The sequence below is a fragment of the Artemia franciscana genome, chromosome 16 (genome assembly GCF_032884065.1).
Source record: "Artemia franciscana chromosome 16, ASM3288406v1, whole genome shotgun sequence".
NCBI classification, from domain to species: domain Eukaryota; kingdom Metazoa; phylum Arthropoda; class Branchiopoda; order Anostraca; family Artemiidae; genus Artemia; species Artemia franciscana.
The window spans coordinates 4,344,694-4,367,157 of NC_088878.1; the positions used below are offsets into that span (position 1 = coordinate 4,344,694).

At 35.1% G+C, this 22,464-nt stretch overlaps 1 protein-coding gene across 1 annotated transcript in view; it reads left to right on the plus strand.

Moving 5' to 3' along the window:
- LOC136037000 (kelch-like protein diablo) overlaps window positions 1–22,464 on the plus strand; it is a 47,621-nt gene that overhangs the window by 12,768 nt on the left and 12,389 nt on the right. Inside the window, exons 4-6 of the mRNA XM_065719403.1 lie at window positions 7,873–8,031; window positions 10,898–11,108; window positions 21,059–21,242. Of these exons, the coding sequence (XP_065575475.1) occupies window positions 7,873–8,031; window positions 10,898–11,108; window positions 21,059–21,242 (554 nt within the window). The remainder of the gene's footprint in view (window positions 1–7,872; window positions 8,032–10,897; window positions 11,109–21,058; window positions 21,243–22,464) is intronic.

Genomic DNA, 22,464 nt, shown 5'->3' on the forward strand with positions numbered 1-22,464 from the left:
TTTTAAGAAATTCCGGAGTCCTTAATTCACAAGAGTGTTCATGGGAACCAAACATGGAAAAATATTGGAGCACGAGAACGATGCAAGACAGGAGAGACACATGAACGAAATAAAAACACAGGAGCAAAAACATAAAAAGATACAGGAGGAAAGGAACCGGATACGTTAATGCAAACCTGAATAGAACCATATGTAAGGCTGCTAACCTTAAGACCAATTTGCACAACAAATTCAAGGATATTTCCCAACATATGATTGGTGAGTTAACAAACTGAAGATTTGGGAATTAAAAACTTTAAATTTTTAATAAATAACTTATTTAATTATTTAAATTGTTTAAATTAATTTTTTTCTATTAAATATTTATTGAATTTAAAAATTATTTATTTAAATTTTACATTAAAAATAAATTTTTAATAAATAATTTTTGATAAATTAGTAGGCAAATGTTGCTAGAGGCCTTGGTATGATTCTCCACATGCTAGTGAAGACTTTCGCCATCGGGATGCCAGGAGGGATGCAATTTTGCGAAAACCAAACCTTGAACATAATTTCGGTTTTGCCTGGACGGACACCAGGGTTGCCACCCCTAGGGATTTTTCATATTGCCTAAACAAAAATAACTAAATCAGCACATAAATCACTAGATTATTCAAGAAAATTACTAAATCAACCAAAAAATCACTAAAATTCAGTGATTTGTTTTCATTGTTTGACAACCCTGACGGGCACAACAGTAAAGGGATGATTTATGGCATATTGTGGTGCAAATCAAGAATTTTTGCCTAAATCGAGTAAAAATTCTATCAAGTAAAGATTCTAAAATTAAAAATTTATTTATAACAACCTAAAAGCTGTTTGTATAGCCTCAGTATTTCAGAGGCCATAGTCCTAGTTTTGCCTAGAAGGGCACCTTTTTTAATATGTGGTAGATGATGGTCGAGGTCTTAGTCCACTTGTGAAATTCTTGTGTAAATTTCATCGAGTTCAAAATAACGAAAGATAGTTATTTTATTGTCGTCCCTTTTTTACCTAAATTAACATTATCTACCTTTTCAGCTTCGGAATAGAAACTCTAGGAGGCTACAAACAGGTGTAATTTCCACATCAGGGTTGCCAAAACTTTTTGGGGCCAAAGTAGAGGGCCATTTTGCTATTTTGCAGTTTCATTTCCCATGGTGCCATTGCACAATGGATAAACTCATGAAAATCATGCGGAGGCTATCACATGTCATTTTGTGTGAATTCAGCAACATTTTCTGTTTAAAAAGGATGTAGATTATGTCATGATTCAAAACAGGTTTTTATCAGAGCCTTTTTTCTAACCTGATTAAAAATCGAGTCTTCAATTCAAATTTGATTCAGTTCAAACTTCAAATTTGATCCAAATTCAGATTTGATTCGTTACTTTCAAGTTCAATTCAAATTTGATTAGTTACGTTCAAATTTAAATTTACATTATACATTTACATTTAATGTAAGTTAATGTAGTTACATTTACATTTAAATTTATGCTCAACTTCAATGGACATTCAAATTTGATCCATTACATTCAAATTCAACTTCTTATTCAACTTAATATCTTATCTGCAAACGTTCCTCGTTTAAATTAAATACTTACTAAGTTCAACTTGCATTTCAAATCTCTATTGATATTTTTCTCTTTGTTTTCTAAATCTGTTGTGTTTGAGTTACTTCTTCATAAACGTATTACAGCAGTGCTTGTGAACAGTACTATAACATGATGTATTCTGTAACATATTGGCCAATAAGCTCAACAGGCTGGTCACCAAAGCCTTGCCCGATTGCCGTTAATTAACGAAGAGAGGGGGGAGGTAGATTAAGTGCAAGTGTGAATAGACTTCTTTCCTGAAATAAGAAACGAATTGTGTTTAAAAACGAAGGATAAAAGGTAAACAAATCGTGAGTATTCTTGGAAGGAGGATTCTCAAACAATTTGTCAACATTTTGACGATTTAATTGTGCAACATCAAAGAATTGATTACAAAATATTACTTGAATTTAGTTCTTGGTATTTTAATTGAATTGCTGCAAAAATAGTAAAAAAAAAAGTTTTGACTACCAACGGAGGTTTCGAGGTATAAGACCACCCTTTTTATATCGTAAAAAGTTTTTTTTTTAGTAAATAAATAAATGCTTTGACTACCAACGAAGGTTTCGAGGTATAAGACCCCCCTTTTTATATCAAGGTTGGGCTGAAGTAAATGTGCAAATAGGCTGAATTTTCTATATTAGGCATGAAGGGGTGAAAATATATTTTTTTCTACTTCAAGCTACAATTTTACTCTCATCCATACCCCCTCCCCCAAGGCAGGTATGGTCTGAAGTATCCTCCTAGCTCCCCGTAGAAAAATTAAAAAAAAAAATATAAAAAAATATTTTTGTTTTTGCCTATCCCTCTTGAAAAGTAATCCTCCTCCTCCCCAACTGAGATTTTGGCCTATCTATGAGTATTTACGATTTATGGCTTTTATTTAATTAATTAGAATGTGACCAAAAAGATTGGAGGGCAACTAGCCCTCCTCCTATGCCCCCTTTTCTGAAGACATCCAATCAAAATTTAGAGATGGCTGTTTGATTCAGCATATTTGAAAGGTTAAAGAATTATGCTTTTCGGGATGACATGACCCCCCGTAGTCCCCGGGGAGAGAGCTGTAAAGATGCGTAATTCGCCAATTTTTCACACATTGTTTTTGTTACTGAGAAATGTACAGAATTTTTTTGAGGAGGGATTTTCCTCGGGGAGAATTTTCCATGGGGGAAAAGTTTCTGGGAGGATTTCTCTAAGGAAACTTTAAATGGGGGGGGGGGAGATTTCTGGCCTGATTTCTAAAACGGTCAGAATTTAAACAAAAAAAAACAATTTTTTTTGCAACTAAAAGTAAGGAGTAACATTAAAACTTAAAATGGAATTCCGTTAATGGAGGTGACTGCCCCTCGTTCTTTACGCTAAAGTTTGACTTTTTTTCACAATTCTTGAAGAAAGACTTCGTCAATATAAGGACTGTTGAATTCGAATGAGAAACATTTTTTAAGAACTTGAAGACTCTAGTTTAAAGAGGGAGGGTTGAGGAAGGGGCAGTCCCCCCATGTACGTTGTAATAATTGATGCTGCTTCTTACATTCAATTGAAAAAAATTGTTATTTTAATATTTAATCGAACAGTTCGTGGTAACGAACTGTAGTAAGGAGCGACCGGGCTCAATAGTAAACGAAACTCTAAAAAACGGTATTTTGATGCTAAAAGATACATAAAAAGAATGGGACTTTTTTGCTCATTTTAAATATATAAGTTTCATCAAATTTAGTCTTTGTCATCAAAAGTTACGAGCCTGAGAAAATTTACCTTATTTTGGAAAATAGGGGGAAACACCCCCTAAAAGTCATAGAATCTTAACGAAAATTACACCATCGCATTCATCGTATCAGAGAACCCTATAAAAAAAAGCTCCTATCTACAAAAATGGGGAATTTCGTATTTTTTGCAAGAAGACAGATCATGGGTGCGTGTTTATTTGTTGTTTTTTTTTTTTTTTCCAGGGTCATCGTATCGACCAACTGGTCCTAGAATGTCGCAAGAGGGCTCATTCTAACGGAAATGAAAAGTTCTAGTGCCCTTTTTAAGTGAACAAAAAATTCGAGGGCACCTAGGCCCCCTCCCACTCACTTATTTTCTCAAAGTCAACGGACCAAATTTTGAGATAGCCATTTTGTTCCACATAGTCGAAAACCATAAAAATATTTCTTTTGGGGATGACTTACTCCCCCACAGTCCCTGGGGGAGGGGCTGCAAGTTACAAACTTTGACCATTGTTTACATACAGTAATGGTTATTGGGAAGTGTACATACGTTTTCAGGGGAATTTTTTTGGTTTGGGGGGGTTGATGGGAGGGGGCTATGTGGGAGGATCTTTCCTTGGAGAAATATGTCATGGGGGAAGAGAAATTCAATGAAAAGGGCGCAGGATTTTCTAGCATTACTATAAAAAAAAACAATGGAAAATTAAACATGAAAAAGTTTTTTCAATTGAAAGTAAGGAGTCACATTAAAACTTAAAACGAACAGATATTATTACGCATATGAGGAGTTCTAAAAATACTTTAGCATAAAGAGCGAGGTATTAAGGAGGAGATAAATACCTCGCTCTTTATGCTAAAGTATTTTTAGTAATTTCAACTATTTATTCTATGGCCTTTCTGATTCAGGGGTCATTCTTAAAGAATTGGGACAAAACTTAAGATTTAGTGTAAAGAGCGAGATATTTACGAGGGGACAAACCCCCTCATATACATAATAAAAATATAAGAATATAAAAGTTTGTTACGTAAGTTAATTCTTAAGTTACGTATATTTTTTACTAACAAAAACGTTCGCTAAAAATCAAAAGTTCTAGTTGCCTTTTTAAGTAACCGAAAAATTGGAGGGCAACTAGGTCTCCTTCCCAACCCGTTATTTCTCAAAATCGTCTGATCAAAACTAAGAGAAAGCCATTTAGCCAAAAAAAGAATTAATATGCAAATTTCATTTTAATAATTTATGTGCGGAGAGCCAAAATCAAACATGCATTAATTCAAAAACGTTCAGAAATTAAATAAAAAAAAAAAAGCTTTTTTTAACTGAAAGTAAGGAGCGACATTGAAACTTAAAACAAACAGAAATTGCTCCGTATATGAAATGAGTTGTCCCCTCCGCAATCCCTCGCTCTTTACGCTAAAATTTGACTCTTTGCCACAATTCTACTATTTAAAACAATTAAAAACTTTAGCGTAAAGAGCGACGGATTGCGGAGGGGACAACTCATTTCATATACGGAGTAATTTCTGTTCGTTTTAAGTTTCATTGTCGCTCCTTACTTTCAGTTGAAAAACTAGTTTTTTTTATTTAATTATATAAAAGATCGGATTCATGTTTCAAAGCTGAGACTTATTTCCTGCTTATTCCTTATCCTCCAATTTGTTTGATCGTTTTTATGTGCATTGGATTTTATAGTTTTATCGTAGGGAATATTTATTTATTTTCTATGTTTTCTTTTGTTTGTGTTTCTCCTGTTCTCCTATTATGAATTATTATATTGTATTAAAATTATTTTTGTTATAATCTATGGACTTTAATCCATAGGTTCATTATTGCCACCTACTATCAGTATAACTTCTGGGCATTAGTCCATTGATAAATCATTATTATTGTAAACTATGTGCCTTACTAATAATTAACAACTCCAGTACTAATTGCAAGTTTGGTACATTTTTTCAGTTTTTGCAACATAAGAAATGATGATTAAGATGAATTTCTGTTGGAATTTTGTGTATAGTTGAAACGGTCTGTCTTTCTGTCCAAAGTTACTATCTATGGTAGTTGTTCGGAATATCTCTTTTGGATAAGATGCATTTAATTAACCAATGCAAAGTGCTACTGGGTTTGTTTTGGTAGTTACAAATATGTTTAATTATAAAGGATGGTATAATATGGGGTGGATCAACCCTCCTCCCTCCCCCAAAGTGTCTATGCATTCTACCCTACCTGTCGGGATGCTTTAAAATACAATATGTAAATTCTGGGTATTTTGGTTGAAAAGCCATTCTGTTTAGACCCATGATTCCCAACGTGGAGTCGAAGCCCCACCGTTGGAGCATGGTAATATTTTTGTGGGTCATAGGCAGGATGTGCAATCTTCAGCAGACTATGCTTCAGAGCCTTAATTTTGAAAAATAAACAATATTTTTTCACACGAATGACGTTGCATTCATATCAAGGAGGCACACTCGTGCCTCTATAAAGAGGCGACACACGACAATGTTAAGCGATCTTCGGTTCCAGTGGTCGCAGACGGATGGGGAGGGATGCATTTCGTAGCCCGAGCTCCAACTAAGAAACCTGCAAAATTTCATCCCCCTCCAACTTTTTCTTCATGGGGAAAATCTGGCCGAAAGTTTCGACCTGTCAACCCAAGCCCCCCTTTAACGTTGTCCGATCGGGCTGAAATTCACAAGTTAAGGTCCCCTAGGGCCCAGGAGCTTATCCGCGAAATTTCAGCTTGATCCGATAACTCCTTCCCTGTTTTCCAGAAACCACGCATAGCCACTTAAAATTCATTTACTTTTTTTCCTAGACGCCTACAGGTCACATCCGACATCGGATCTGGGTGTACGAAGACTCATTCGATGCGGAATTCTCCGAGTAAGTGCCCATGAAAGTTTCGTAGGAAAATCTTAACCCCCCGAAAGTTTCGACCCTCCAACCCCCCCACCCCTTTTAACGTTGTCCGATCGGGCTGAAATTCACAAGTTAAGGTCCCCTACGGCCCAGGAGCTTATCCGCGAAATTTCAGCTTGATCCGATAACTCCTTCCCTGTTTTCCAGAAACCACCCATTAGCTATTTAATTAACGGATTTCTTTCCATAAGAGCCCATGTTAATTTGAAATTTTTAAAAGCTATTGAGAAGTTATATTTATACACATGCAAGTTATTAGCTCAGTTAGTAGAGCGTGAGACTTTTAATCCTCGGGTCAAGGGTTCAAGTCCCTTACGGGCGGTTTTTTTTTCACAACATCAAAAAAATTTTGATAACACCTGGACAGCTTATCATTTGAGAGATAACAGAATATTAGCTTCTTATGAGCAAAAGAAACATTTCGGTCATTCTATCTATTTTTTTTCTATTTTATACAATGATTTAAAAGCGGGGGGGGGGGTTCCTCTCCTAATTCCTGTACGAGCAGTACAGGAATTATTAAATTACATCCACCATGGATTGTAGAAAAACGTACAGAAATAATATGAAAAAAACTTCGTTTTCTTAAAGAGTTAAAGAGGCTGCGTCCCAAAGTCGAACCTTAAAACGTACAGGAATTAGAAGAGGCAGTTGGGGGGCTGCTGCCCCCCAAACTCCCAGCTTTTAAAGACTCTTTTGTACAGGTTTTTTTTGTGGGGGGACTTCATTGTTACTAATTACTAGTTTCGGCGCAATGGTTCTCCTGTCCTCTTGTGTTTAACATTTTTCGAAGTTATTCCATTATTCATTCATTTCAATGTTTTGTTAATTAAAAGAGGGCCTTTCCCAAGCCAAGAGCGGGGGGTTAGCAAAAAAACAAAAAACCTGTACAAAAGAGTCTTTAAAAGCTGGGGGTTTGGGGGGCGGCAGCCCCCCAACTGCCTCTTCTAATTCCTGTACGATTTAAGGTTCGACTTTGGGACGCAGCCTCTTTAACTCTTTAAGAAAACGAAGTTTTTTTCATATTATCCATTTAAAGAGGAAAAAAGGTGCATGATAGTATTGTAATGAAGTTATACTTCGTACAAAATGTGTTGCATTCAGACAATATTTTTCGTTAGTATAAAATATGCGTAGAAGACAATCCAAAAAAAGATATCAAGTTAATGACCTTTTAAGCTTCCTTCAGGTGAATACAATTAAAATTTGAATAGCAAAATTTAAATATCACAAGGGGGGTGCATCAGGATTATAGAAATGCCTATATGGGACATGGTCCAAAATTGGTTGGGAACCGCTGGTTTAGACTATCAGTCCTATACCTGGGGAAAAGGTTCGTGGTTCTATCCCAGAAAGTGGAACTTATAAACGCACTGTCATGACATATTAAACTCCTCTGCCATCCTCGAATTTATTAACGATCCTCCACCCCCTTAAAGTTTTAAGTGATTGCCACTATGGTCGACAGGATCGTAGTTGCCAGTTAGTCTCAGAAGAAGTCCGAATATGGGGTCTTGGTATCTGCATTGAATATTTTATGGGTACTAGTTTTTATGGTTTTTTTTTAATATTTATAGTCTACGCCACTGATAGACAGGTGCAATACTTGTATCAAATCGAACTTGCATCTTTTCTAGGTTGTTGAAAGTGAAGAATTTCTGCTTTTACCTCCTAATCAACTCATAGACATAATTTCCTCCGACGAATTGAACGTTCGATCTGAAGAGCAAGTTTTTAATGCAGCAATGGGATGGATTAAATACAATGTTACTGAAAGGCGTATCTGCTTACCCCAGGTAAGAAATGTCTAAGACTTTATTGAGATAGGCTGGCTTCAGATAAGTTATTGTATTATTACAGGCTGAAAAATATTTGAGAATTTGAGAAAGTTTAAGAGAGAAAAACGGGTTCAATTGAAATCAAGAAGGGATTTAATCAACGGGTTTAAATTAAATTCGTTTTTCTCTCTTAAACTTTCTTAAAATCTCGTAAATGGAAAAGCAGCGTGGTAGAAATTATATACGAAAAATAATTGAAAACTCAATAGGGTTCAGGTTGGCCTCAGACAAGTCAGCAATGTAGAATGATAATCCATTCTGCACAGTAAATATGTTTTAGTAATTGCAATTTGCGTGGAAATAGATAATAAATAGCATGTACTGTTTAAAACAAGCACTTTAGTCGCGTTCATCCTCGCGGGATGTCTTGGAGCCATTCCTTTTGAGAGGGCGCGAAGCGACGAATTCTCTTGTGCCGCTCTGGATAGTTATTCAATGCACTGTCGGTCAAAGTTTTCAATCCTCTGATTGAAAACTTTCAATCAGAAAACGTGATTTTCAATCACGTACGTACGTGATTTTCAATCACGTACAGTTGTACGTGATTTTCGGGAAGTGGTCTAGGGCCATACTTTTGACATGTTCGAATTATCGCAGTTCCTGCTGTTTGATTTTTGATGACTTTACCAGGCCATAAATACAACAATAATGATTTAAATAGATAAATAAGTTGCTTTATTAACCAAAATAGCTAACACTAGCGCAGGTACATCATGTGCACAGTAAAATCCAAAGTATTGCACTTACCTGTGAATTCATAAAATGAAACACCATCAAACACTTCTTGAAGCATTCACGTAAAATGTCACTAGACTCCATATAATGAAACGGATGGCATGATTATAATGGCTGGATTAAATACAATATTACTGGATGGTGAATCTGCTTACCTCAGGTACAGAATGATTAGGATTGAATTGAAACAATTGTTATATACTTTTATAAGCTGGCAAGAATTTGATCCCCTCTTCCCTGGGCTTAGTGTTTTTTGATACTGTTTGACTATTTATTTTCTTCCCTTTATAGAGAAGACTTTCTCGGTAGAATTTGAATTCCAGGGTTGTTTTTTTCTCATACCGACTACCCCGCCCGTCAGGTTCAGACCAGTTTTGGCAGGCCACATTCGTTCCTAAGAAACGAGTGGAGAATCATCCACCAGCCATCAGTGGCAAGAGGCACTTGATCACAAGAAGTGGTACTAGCTAGATAACTTCTTTCTCCTGCCTCAGATGCATTTTTTTTATCTGCAATTGTGCTTCATTTGCCGTGGAGGATTGATCCCCTGGGCATTATTTTGGCAGAAATTACTGGCTTTAATCCTTACAACCTCAGCAGTGTAATCTAAAAATACTTTGCCTCAAGGTCAGACGCTGGGTAGTAAAGCCAATGTGTGGTTGGTGACTGAGATTGTTAATAATAGGTCTTGGTTTATGCTTACCAGTCAATTGAACACCAGGAGAAGGTTGTCTACTTCTGTCGCAATAATAGGTAAAATTTAGGCTATCATATTTGCCCAAGAAGGGGTCTAGTTTTACCGTCGAGCATATACACTTAACTTGATGGTATAATTAAAATTATCAGAAACGCTTTTATCTTTTGCCATAAAAAAAAATACACCTATAAAATAAGAAAAGGTTTTATTTATGAAATTGTTTACACTAGCAAACAATGTCAAGCATTACGTGTCAATAAGTCAAGATGCAACACATACAGTGGTACATTAGTACCACAAGAGACAGCACTAATGGTTGCCAAGTCCTAGCAAGTTATCCCCCAAAGCTATCATTTTCATCTCTAGCCTACTATTTTAACTAATATTGTAAGGTTTTTAGATTTTACAGTTATTCGTTATATGTTATATTTACCATTATTTTTTAATATTATATTTACCATTATATTCTAATTCTTTTTGCTTCTTTTCCCCCTTGTTTCCCTCTCTTACTACATGTTCTTTTTGTGACGCCTTGACTTTCACTTTCCTTGTGGAATTCACTTCCCTCTTCCCAAGTAAAGGTAAAAATTATACGACGTTAGACTTTACAGTCCCTACCGGCAGTGCTGATCTCCGTTTCTTGGCCCTTAAGCCAGGAAGTGCAATGGGGGGTTGGGGGCCAACCATCCTGTGCTTCCCAAGTCCTAGCCTTAAACTGCACTTGCAGTATATGATTGGTGGTTTTTATTCATTGGAAGCATCTCGAGTCTTATCATTGTACGCTTCTACTTCATGTCACCTTGGTAGATATCCCTTAGACTTTTGGCCATCAAAAAATTAGTCTATCAAGCTTTTTTTTGGGGGGGGGGAGTTTTTACTCTATGGACTGCGCCATTTTAAAAAGAGATCCTAGTATCATAATGGTATAATACCAAAGCACTAAAAATCCGCGTGATATCAGTCCGTGAACAGATTTCGGTTGATATAAGATATAATGTCAAAACCGAACATTATTGTATCTTTCTGAAAATTATGATCAAATGATGGCGACACCAAGCATTTTTAATGGCATGTTTACAAGGGCGTGTCCAGAATTTTTGTTTGGGGTGGGGGGGCGGGTTTACAGTAACTACCTTTAAAAAACACATAAAAAATCGTTTATATGCTTTATTGCTATGTTTTTACGAGTCAAATACAAACTTTAGAGGGGGGTGTGTGAAACTCGGTGCCTCCCGGATATGGCCTTACATGTTTGCCATGTTTCTAGGTATGTTTGGAGGTGAGATTTGCTCTCCCTCTCCCCACAAAATCTCGAGATTGGTATCAGAATTCATTCTAAATTGCGTTTTTTTTTTATTAACGATAAATCTTTCAAATCTGTTCCTGTTACAGATTCTTCAACACGTGAGACTGCCATTGTTAACACCCAAATTTCTTGTCAACACAGTGAGCACAGATCCACTAATTAAAGCAGATGATGTATGTCGAGATTTAGTTGATGAAGCAAAAAATTATCTACTACTGCCCCAAGAAAGACCTCTTATGCAAGGACCAAGGACACGACCCAGGAAACCAATAAGAAGAGGAGAACTGCTTTTCGCTGGTAAGGTTAAGAACTGGTTGCTGGTAAGGCTAATGCCTTACCAGCCCTATGGTAAGGCTGGTAAGGGATAATGACCTAGAGTTTGTAATCAGGAAAAAGTTGGGAAAGATGTATCCTCTTGTGTGATCCTTTTTGGTGCTAGAAATGAACATAGTGATGTGACGCAGTTCTTCACCTTAAGAGTCCTGGCTAGAGGTGCTCAAAGTGGCCCCTCCACCTTTCAACACTGATTTGTAGCAAAGACGGACCGAGGATTTGCACTCAAAAAGATTTTTTTTTTCTTCAGGTGTCTTGAAATTCAGCTATTAAAGAGAAATGTAACTGCTCAGAACAAAAAAATAATTCCAATAAAGGAAACAAGGCTCAGGACCAGATCTATTAATTATGATTAAGAGTTGAAGATAATGTCATAAGCCTCAGGAACGGGGTGAGAATGTTATACCTGGCTTTATCCTCCAAATCAGTGGCATTGATCTCCATTTCATTGCCCTTCAACCAGCAAGTGTAATGGGGAAGTGGGATCAGGATGAAGTGGGAAAGTTATTTGCTTTTACGTGATTCTTCTTTTCAGAATAGAATAGAATATGATTTATTGGCTAAATTAGCATAAAAACTAGCATAAGCACGTCAGAACAATTGCAATGATAAAGCAGATGCTAGGTGATAAACATATTAATTATATTAAGATTAAATTATATTAACATTAATATATTAAGATGGGAAACAAAATAGGGGACAAAATTGTTTTTGTACCTCATGGTCAACATTTGGGGACACAGGTCAAGTTGTGTATTTGGAGCTCTACGAACATTAAGTCTTGTATTAGGACGAATTGGGGATTTTCTTTAAAGGGGGGAAGAAAACGTTGATCATAGTCAGAACTAAGGCGCTTGTGACCAAAGTTTTTGGTAAGGATCTGACGTCATGATTCTAATGTAGCAAGTTCAAGTCTAGCCAAACCTTCATTGTATGTTTGTATAGGACGTCCCTAGTATAATTTTTATTGCTCTTTTTGGAATACTTTCAATTTTAAAACAATGGTCTTTGGTCAATCCAGGGTACCAGACAGGGCCTTATATTCAATACAGGATCTTATTTAAGAGCAATAAAATATTTTAAGGTTTTGGATTGATATGGAAAACTGTTTAAGAAGGAAGAAAGATTTGTGGAGAAAGTTACCAGATTTAAATATTTGAGAAGTGTGGGACTTCCATTGTCCAACAGCACGCCAAGCAGTTTAACCGTATTTAAATTTGGTATGCGAAGGTAATTATTGATAGGAGGTGTATTTTTAAAAAAGGAGAATAGCATTAAACTGATTTTGGTTATGTTTAAGTGAGTTTAATATTGTCAAGATCATTCTTGGTGCTAGAAATGTGTATAGTAATATGACGCAGGCTCTTACCATAATAATCTTGGCTCTTAAGAGCGCCTACCTCATTCAACTATGCTATGAAACAGATTTGGATCTTGTTTTCGCAAATAAAATATTTACGGGGCTACATGAAATCCAGCTACCGAAGTGCAATGTCCTTTCTTAAATTCGGCTTCATGAATGAAAAATAATGTTAAAAATTTTGAAACCCAAAAATTGAAAGGTTTTTTTTGCATAACATAAGCTTTATACAATTTTAATGAAAAGGACCCTGTTTTGGGAGCGGGGGCTGTTTTATGCCAAAATTATACGGTAAAGTTTTATCTAAAATAAAACTATGTAATACTGTTTGTTTTTCTTGTCTTGTCACTACTTCTGTTTTTGTTCCATTTCACTTCATTCAGATTTTCAATTTCATTTCATTTGCTTTCATTCCATTTCTTTCAAAACAATAGAAAAATTGGAACAGCTACATTTATTATCAGCCAAATAACAAGAAAAACTAAATTTTCTTAAAACTTTTATATTTTTAAATGTAAGTTTCTTATCTTTGCTTGAATTATAATATATGTTTTGATTTCTAGAGCATATGACACTGCTGTACATTTAATATTTAGCTCAAAAGACATTGTAAAAAGGAGCTTAAGACTTCGTTTTGAAAATCACTAAGGGTCCATAGTTATCTACCACTTATAAGTGAGGTAGTAAAATTTTGTTAATGTCTTCATGAAAATGGAATGAAATTAATTAAAAAAAAAGGCCGGCCCACAGGATAAGATGCTTATTTGCTTATTTAAAATGAGTATATAAAATACATAAATGACATTACAAAAGAAAAATGAAATACTTCAACAAACGAAACAAAGTATTGGTAGTAAAGGGGCTTAATAACCTAACTAAATAAAATACGTACGAAAAACACAACAACACAAAATCAAACAAAATTAAAATTATGGGAAAAATGGGACAAGTTATGCATAGAGAGCATTTTCAGACTCGTGATAAAAATTATCCGTCTTATATTCTTGATTTCATTAGTTAATTATTAACTAATATTATATATATAGTATAACTAATATATATATATACTACATATATATATATATATATATATATATATATATATATATATATATATAACCAACTATATATATATATATATATATATATATATATATATATATATATATATATATATATATTATATATATATATATATATATATATATATATATATATATATATATATATATATATATATATATATATATATATATATATATATATATATATATATGTATATATAACCAACTATATATATATATATATATATATATATATATATATATATATATATATATATATATATATATATATATATATATATATATATATATATATATATATATATATATATATATATATATATATATATATATATATATATAACTAGGATATATATATTAATATATAGTATAATATTTTTATCCAGAAATATTTTGAAAACCACTGCAAAGCTCCTTGAACTCGTAAAATGATGTCTAAGAACTTGGACTGACGTGATCCAACTTGGACTAAAGACATTATAGAATCCACAGGGGTAGTTAAAACCGGCTAGCGCAGCGAAACTCAGCTCCTGACGCAATAGAGCTTTCAAAATAATCGAAATGTCAACAAATCGAGGGTAAAAACTATGAACATGCCATCGGCATGTTAAACATTAAAGCTTGCATGAAACCAGTGAGGTTCTGGCCCCTCTTTCGCCCGGGGCAAAATCTTGATCAGCAACAACCCCCTTCCTGCTTCCCAAAAATTATCAGGCCAAATCTTAACAAAACTCATTTATTAATAAAACTATTTTCAATTAATTAATTAATATTTTCTTTTTTAATTATTATTATTTAATTATTTTTTATTTGTTTTATTTTATTAGTTAATTAATAATTTATTAATTCCTTTCATTTATTAACTACAGGCTCTACTTTGTTTTAATTAAAACAAAATTTAAAAAATTACAAAATGAATATAACTATTAGATTATTTATTTAAACCAAAAATTAACCCATTAAACCAAAAATTAGCAAAAATAAGATGAAATAATCTACCAAGCATAGAACTATCACAAATCCGCATCAATTAATAAATGAAACCGAAAACGAAACATAATTTGTACTTTACTGAAAAAAATACAAATGAATGTGCATTGTCAGTTTAATGTCCATGTCTCTATATTTATTCGTTAAAATGTTAATAACATTTGATTTATTAAAGTTTTAAAAATGAAAGCCCTAATCATGTTAATTTCTACTCGTTTTGAGATTGACTCGGTTGTTTATTTTTAATTCTGTTCGTTTTTGGTTTTATTTGTTTATCGATGCTGATTTGTGGTAGTTTTACACTTGGTAGATTATTTGATTCTATTTTCGTTCATTTTTGGTTTAATGGAGCTCTTTACTTTTTTTTGAAAAACTTATTTCGTGATAGGTTTTTTTTATTTAATTTCTGTTTGTTTCATATTGACATAGCAATTATTTTCGCTATGTCTTTTTCAGGAAAAAGAAAATAATAGTTTAAATCTTTTCTGATTTTCTTTGTTGAAAAAAATTTTCAACAATTTTTAACAACATTCTCTGTTATAAAAATCTGGACACAAATAGTAGTGTTTAATTTAGTTTATACCTCCTCTAGTTGCTATAAAACTTAATACCATTCGCAAAAATTTCCATCTTTGCTCTTTGACAGCTTGGATACACTTACACTTTTGCTTTAGTTAAATTTTAAGAGCAGAAGTATTAATAGCAGTAGCCCCGAAAGTTTGAACATGATACCCCCAGTCGTTCTTGGGATATTGCTGAGATGTCTTATTGACAACCAGCATACACATAGTGCATTTTGATTTAATCTTAAGGCAGCATTTAGTTTTTGAACATATTGGGTAAATTGCATAATTGTAAGGGGTTGACGTTCCTGATAGCCCTAGAGATAAAGTTACAAGACCGTTCAGCTACACTGAACAAAATGGCTATCTTAAATTTTGATTATTTATGAAAATTACGAGCTAAAGAGGAGAGCTGATTACCCTCCAATCACTTTTAATTCTTGAAAGTGATACTTGAGTTTCCAATCAAATTAGCTACTTCAAAATATCAATGATATTACTAGCTATGATAGAGCATCGCTGCCTATGATATTGCTTGTATGCCCTTTTAATACTTGACATGTGTGTATTTTACTCGTTTAATTGAAACTCCCCCTGAACGGTTCAACTTCATGCTCTTAGTGTCTTTTGACTAGTTTACAATCCGTCACAACTTACCCTGAAAGGTCCTACTTAAGAATGTAAGCCGTTATTGTGATATTGATTTGTCACCCTTTTGATAATCTACATGATCATAGTTCGTTTTGATTTAGTTCAGCATCCGCCTAAATATTCCTTGGAAGCTTCATCTTAATACCTTTAGCTTGTATAGTAGCAATAGTTATAGTAGCAATATGCAAATAGCACATTTGTTTGGTATTCAACATCCCCTTCAAGACACGATGAAATTTTCGACGTAATACCATCCACTGGTGCTGAAGCATCACTGATACGTCCTCTTGACAGACTATTGGGGCATAGTGTGTTTCGATTTATTTCAGTAAAGTTACAATATTGCCAAAATTTTTGCCTTAATACCCTTAGATTTACTATTAGTATTAGTAGCACCAGTAGTTATAGTAGTAATAGTAGGAGTAGAGTTAATAGTAGTAGTAGTTTTAGTAGCAGTAGTAGTAGTAGCAGTAGTATTAATAGTAGCATTAGGTAGTACTTGTAGGAGTAGAAGCAGCAGTATTATGATGCAAATATTGTCTTTTGATTTGTTCAACGTGTCCCACAACAAGCCTTGTAAGTCTTAATTTCACATACGAAACTGTTCCTAAGATATTGCTGATATTCCCCTTTAACAACCTGCATACGGATGGCAGGTTGTCATCCGTACAACAGAAATTTTCTGAAATATTCTCTGAAAATTTCACCCTCATACCGCTAGGTATAGTTGCAGTAGTACTCACAGCAGTAGTAATACTACTCAACTTAATGCAATTAGCCATAGCTATTACATTGTTGGGATGTCCTTTTGATAACCTTAGCGATAGAAGTACTAGTTGGAGCAATAGTAATAGTAGCAATAGGACTAGTAAATGTTGCAGTAGCAGAAGTATTAGTAGTAGTATGCACTTATTGCCTTTTGGTCAATTGATCTTCTCCTTTAAGTGTTCTCTGAGAGTTCCAACTTGATACCCAAATCCGTTCTTAAGTCGATTAGTAGCAGTAGTATCATAAGGAAAAGTAGCAGTCATATTAGTGTTAGTATTGACAAGCATATGTTACATTTTTGTCAATTGATCTTCCCCTTCAAGTATTCTCTGAAAGATTCAGCTTAATAACCAAATCAATTCTTGAGATACGCCCTTTTGGTAATCTGCATGCACATAGTATTTTTTTTATTTAGTTCAAATTTCCCCTCAATATTCTGTCAAACTTTCACCTTCGTACGTGTAGCCTTACTTGCTCTAGTATCATAGTTGTAGTGGTAGTAGTAGGGACAGTAATAGCAGTATAAGTGTATTATTATTAATAGCGGCAGTATTAATAGCAGTAGTAGCTGATACATTTTGCCTTTTTGTCAACTGAACATCCCACTCATAATGCACCTGACGTTTCCTCTTGATACGATAAGCCGTTCGATAAGGTGGTTGCTTTCAAATCACTTTGACTCTTAAAAAGGGCACTATAACTTCCAGAACAAAACTTAAAGGCCCTCTCCCCAGAGGTCTGGGGGATTGTGCCGAACCTGGAGGCATTGTCGTTGTGTTCTTTGGACTATTTTAAACAAAATGGCAATCTCACAATTTCGATCAGATGCGTTTAGTGAAAAGAGGGGTAGTTGGGGGGGGGGGGGGGCTAGTTCACCTCCATCTCTTTTGAATCGTAAAAGGGAACTAGAACATCCAATTTCAACCAAATGAGCCACCTCTAAAGTTTGTACAACCATCCCTTCCATAAGAGCATTAAGTACCCCAGAGGCATAACTTACAACCCTTGTCCCCAGGCTCTGGTGGTCTTTATCAACCCCAAGAGCCTTGTTATATGATTTTTGGACTATTTTGATTAAAAGGACTCTCACAATTTCTATGGTGATGCAACGTTATTGGATTATACTCGGGAAATCACAACGTGTGTTCGTGTAAGGGGGGGATGTAGCTGCACTTTAATCACTTTGACTCGTGAAAAGGGCACTAGATCATCTTATCTCCAGTTCAATGAGCCCCCTTCCGGAATTTACGCGATCCCTCTTTCTATAAAAATCTTTCTATCATTCTTACAGACATAATTTCCGGACCCTTCAACTACGATGAACAAATTTGTTACCTCCAAGTCTTTATTGGAGTTGTTTGGGGAAATGATTGGCGTGGAAGGGGGGGCTGGTTGCTCTCAAATCACTTGGGCTCTTAAAAAGGGCACTTAATTTCCAATTTCAAATCAAATGAGCTCTGTCAGAAGTTTATACGACCCCCCATGCCGTAAAAGCCTTACATTCCCCAGGACTTGATTTACAGCCCTGTCCCCGGGGCGCTGGGGGGATTGTGTCTACCCTAGATGCACTGTCTTGTGTTGTCTGGACCGTTTTGAACAAAATCGCTATCTCACAATTTCAGTCAGATGTGTTCGGTGAAAAGAGGGGTTTGTGGGGGGGGGTCTAGTTACCCTCCATCACCTTTGACTCTTAAAAGGGAACTAGATATTCGGACTTTAAACCAAATGAGTCGCCTCTAAAGTTAAACAACCATCCCTTCAATAAAAACTTAAATGCCTCCGGTGCATAACTCATAGTCCTTGCCCCCAGGCCCTGGTGGTTTGTATCAACCCCAAAAGCCTCGTTATATATAAAATGATTGTCTCAAAAATCCTAGTGGATGCATTTCGGGAAAACACGACGTGTGGGGGGGGGGAGTAGCTGCCCTCTGATCACTTTTACTTTTAAAGGGCACTTGAACTTCTGATTACCAATCCATTGGGTCTCTTCCAAAGCATATAAGACCCCTCTTTCTATAAAAACCTTATATGCCCCCAGGTCCTGAGAACTCTGTGGGGTTGCCTTTCTCACTGTGGGGTTGACATATTTTCTAGACTCCTCAACTACAATGAACAAAATAGAAATCTCCAAGTTTTGATTGAAGTGGTTTTGGGAAATGATTGGCGTGGCGGAGAGGGGGGGCGGTTGCTCTCAAATCACTTTTGACTGTTTAAAAGGGTGCTATAACTTCCAATTTCAAATCAAATGGGCCACATCTGAAGTTTATACGGCCATCAACCTTATATACCCCCAGGCATTGTTATATGTTCTTTAGACTGTTTTGAACAAGACCGCTGTCACAATTTCAATCAGATTTGTTTGGTGAAAACAGAGGTAGTCGGGGGGGGGGTGGCTAGCTGCCCTCCATTACTTCTGACTCTTAAAAGGGAACTAGAACTTCCAATTTTTACCAAATGAGCCTCCATCAAAGTTTACATAACCACTCCTTCCATAAAAGCCTTAAATGCCCTCGTTTTATAACCTACAACCCTTGCCCCCATGCTTTTGGGGGCTGGTTTTAACTCCCAAAAGGGTAGCTTCCCTCCGATCACTTTGACTCTTAAGAAAGGCATTATAGCTTCTGATTACCAATTCAATGAGCCACCACCAAAGCTTATACAACCACGCTATTTATAAAAGAGAGCTTTCATGGGGTTATCATCCTCAAAGACATTATTTCCGGTCTTCTAAGCTACATTGAACGAAATGGGTATCTCAAAATTTTAATTGGATGTCTTTGGGGAAATGATGAGCATGGGAGGGACGTTGGAAGCCCTCCAATTACTTTCGACTTTTCCCTATCAATTAACTAGCCCTGTCAAATTCCAATTGAATTAGCCTTTTTTGAAGTTTCTATGAGAAATCCTTCGATACGAACTGCCCTGGTCTAAAAAATTGTATATATATATATATAATATTACATTGGGGCAACATCGTTCTTTACTTAGGCAGCACTATTGCGCTGCCTATGACGGTGCACTGTAATATCTTCTGAAATACGTTCTTAATGTCTGGAGCCATTGTTTCTACTATCCCCAAATTTTCTGGGCTTTCCTCACATTTACCTGAAAAAAAATTTGGCTCTCTGAAGTCCTAAAGGAATTAATATTCGAAAATATACAAACTTTATTACGAAATACATATTGCTAGTTTTATTAAGGTTCACTTCGGGAGAATTCGGGGATATTCATGGAAACCACAAAAATTTGAGGATAGTAAAAACACCCACCAACCTTCACTTGAATCGTCAGACCTCAAGTTTTCAAAGAGTATTAACGTTTTTAAGCAAAATTTTTAAAAGATCTTCTTTTGCTTTATCCCTTTACTTATTTTTTATGATTAAAGTCTTCTCTTTGTTTGCCCGTTTTGTATATGCTTGTGTTATAATTTGTTTGTTTCAATCAGTGATGTGCTTAATTCTATGCAAAGATTTGCACAACATATTTGCTACATATTAATATGTAGACACAGACATACAAGCATATCTACTACATGGATATTTATAAGTATCTCCACGTTTATTTTACCACTATATCCCTAATCTTCATTATCTTGATTTTTGTATATTTACTACGTTTTTATTTGGAAAGAAATACGTCTTAAATTAGTTATTAAAATCAACCAAGCCCAAGATGAATAATTGCCAAAGGGTAACTATGTAATGAAGTTGCAACTCTTATATCAATTGTAATCTCTGATGAGCATTTAGGACAGAGTAGGATAGTGACCAACGGTGTATCCAAGGACGTAAAAGCATAACAAAATGCATATAATTTTTTTTTGATGCGCTCTTTAAAGTGTTTTGTACTCCCCCCCCTCCGAACAAAAACCCTGGATAAGGTCCTGGTGTACACAATTGTTGTGTTTTTTTTTTTTTTAGTCTAATTCTCCAGTTCTAACGAGTTGCAAGCACAATTAATTGATAGGCCTGTTTTTACTGTGGTCACGAGTTAAATAGGTTAACTTTCAAGGTACTGGCGACTCTGTTTGGCAAACGACGCCCCTTTAAGGTTGTGTGTCGTCTATCTTTCCTGATAAACGTGTTTTCTGCCTCCTGTTAGTGTTTGCTCAATATACATGAAAATTTTGTATGTTTGTATGTGCGTACCTTTTCCCCAAAAAATGTTTCAGAATAGAAGTTGTTGTGTAATAGCTGGTACATGTACTTCTAAGGTTTGACGCGCTGCAGTAGGGATAGGTTTGAAGGTTTGCCCATATCGCATTTCTCCCTAGGTTTTGATTAATGGTCGATAATAGTTAGCGTAACCTCCCTCCTCTTTTCGATAGGATGCCAGGTTTGCTCCTTAGCCTCAAAAATTATTATTTCGTTTCTGTAGACAGCCTCATAAATCTTCGATGAATCACTGCAGTCTTTGCAGTAAGGTCGCCTATATGGAAATGTGTTTTCATGTCAACTGACTCGGAAAAAGAAATTAAAACAAGGTGTTTTTTTTTAGTTGGTGGATGGTGCAGCGGTGATGCTATTGCCAGTGTGGAACGATTTGACCCATTGACCGGTGACTGGAAATTAGTTGCTCCAATGGCGAAACGGCGGTGTGGCGTCGGTGTGGCGGTGCTGAGTGATCTTCTTTATGCAGTTGGTGGACATGATGGACAATCATACTTAAATACTATTGAAAGGTAGTTGATTTTTGGGTAAAGTATGTGGTTTTATTTGATTGAACCTCATTGGAACCGTTTAGAAGCTGATTTTAATAATTTAAAAAAAAACAGACAGTGGAAACAACTTGAAAGTTGATTCATTGCTTGATCTTGTTTCGCTAGTCTCTTGTGATGAAAGTTTCCAATATCTAAATGTGTTGGCCTTGAAGTAACAATTACTACTTAAATTTTTGGATTGTTGCCATTGGATGTAGCTTTTTTTTTGTTTGTTTAATTACGCCACTATAGCTGCTAATTTTATTTATTTATTGATATAAATTACATCAAGCACAATGTTTGTTGCTTATAAAATAAGAACACTTTGGGTATCATGAATCACAAAGGGCAACAGGAAGGAATAAAAAAAAAGAAAACCAAACAACTGACAGAAACAAATATATAAATCATTACATTTTGGGCGCTACTTTATTTTTATATTTAACCATTGTTGTATAGCAAGCCAGAGAAAAGAAACGAGAAACCTGTTTTGATATTCCTCAGTATCCTATAAAAGGGAATAATTTGCCCCCCTATCGCTTGAAAAAACAGGAACACGCTTGAATTTAGCAATATTTGAAAAAGAAGAGGAGAAAAACCAAAATGGGGTTTTACAAGGCCAATAAAAATACTGGATGCAACAAAAACAGATATTTTGAGAAGACAATTGGTTCCCTTGTTCAATGATGCTAGAGAAAGTCCCTAAAAATACAGTTCACATTTTCTAAGCAAAATGGGAACGCTTTAGACAAAAAAGAGAGAATAAAAAGACATAACTTGGATATCAAAATGAAACAAAAACCGAAATTGAAGGAATTGAAAAGCTATTGACACAAGGTGTCAGTTATGTGGAAATTTTGTATTGAGAGGCGTGAGGAATAAATTATTATTATCAGCGTGGAATAAGATAACAGGTAAAAAAAAATCAAAACAGTAAACCCAAATAAAAAACAAGAGATAAGAGCTCATATGGCACTTGTGACGAGGTTGGAAGAGCCAAGAGCTCATATGGCATGAAAAATAGCAAAATTCTAAGAATCAATAGATTAATTTAAAAGGAAAATCAGAGGCTTAATGCCGTTCGGGACTTAAAATAAAAGCTCTGAGACACGAGGTTCTTCTAAATATTAAAATTCATTAAGATCCGATCACCCACTCGTAAGTTAAAAATACATCATTTTTTCTGAATTTTTCCTCTCCCTTC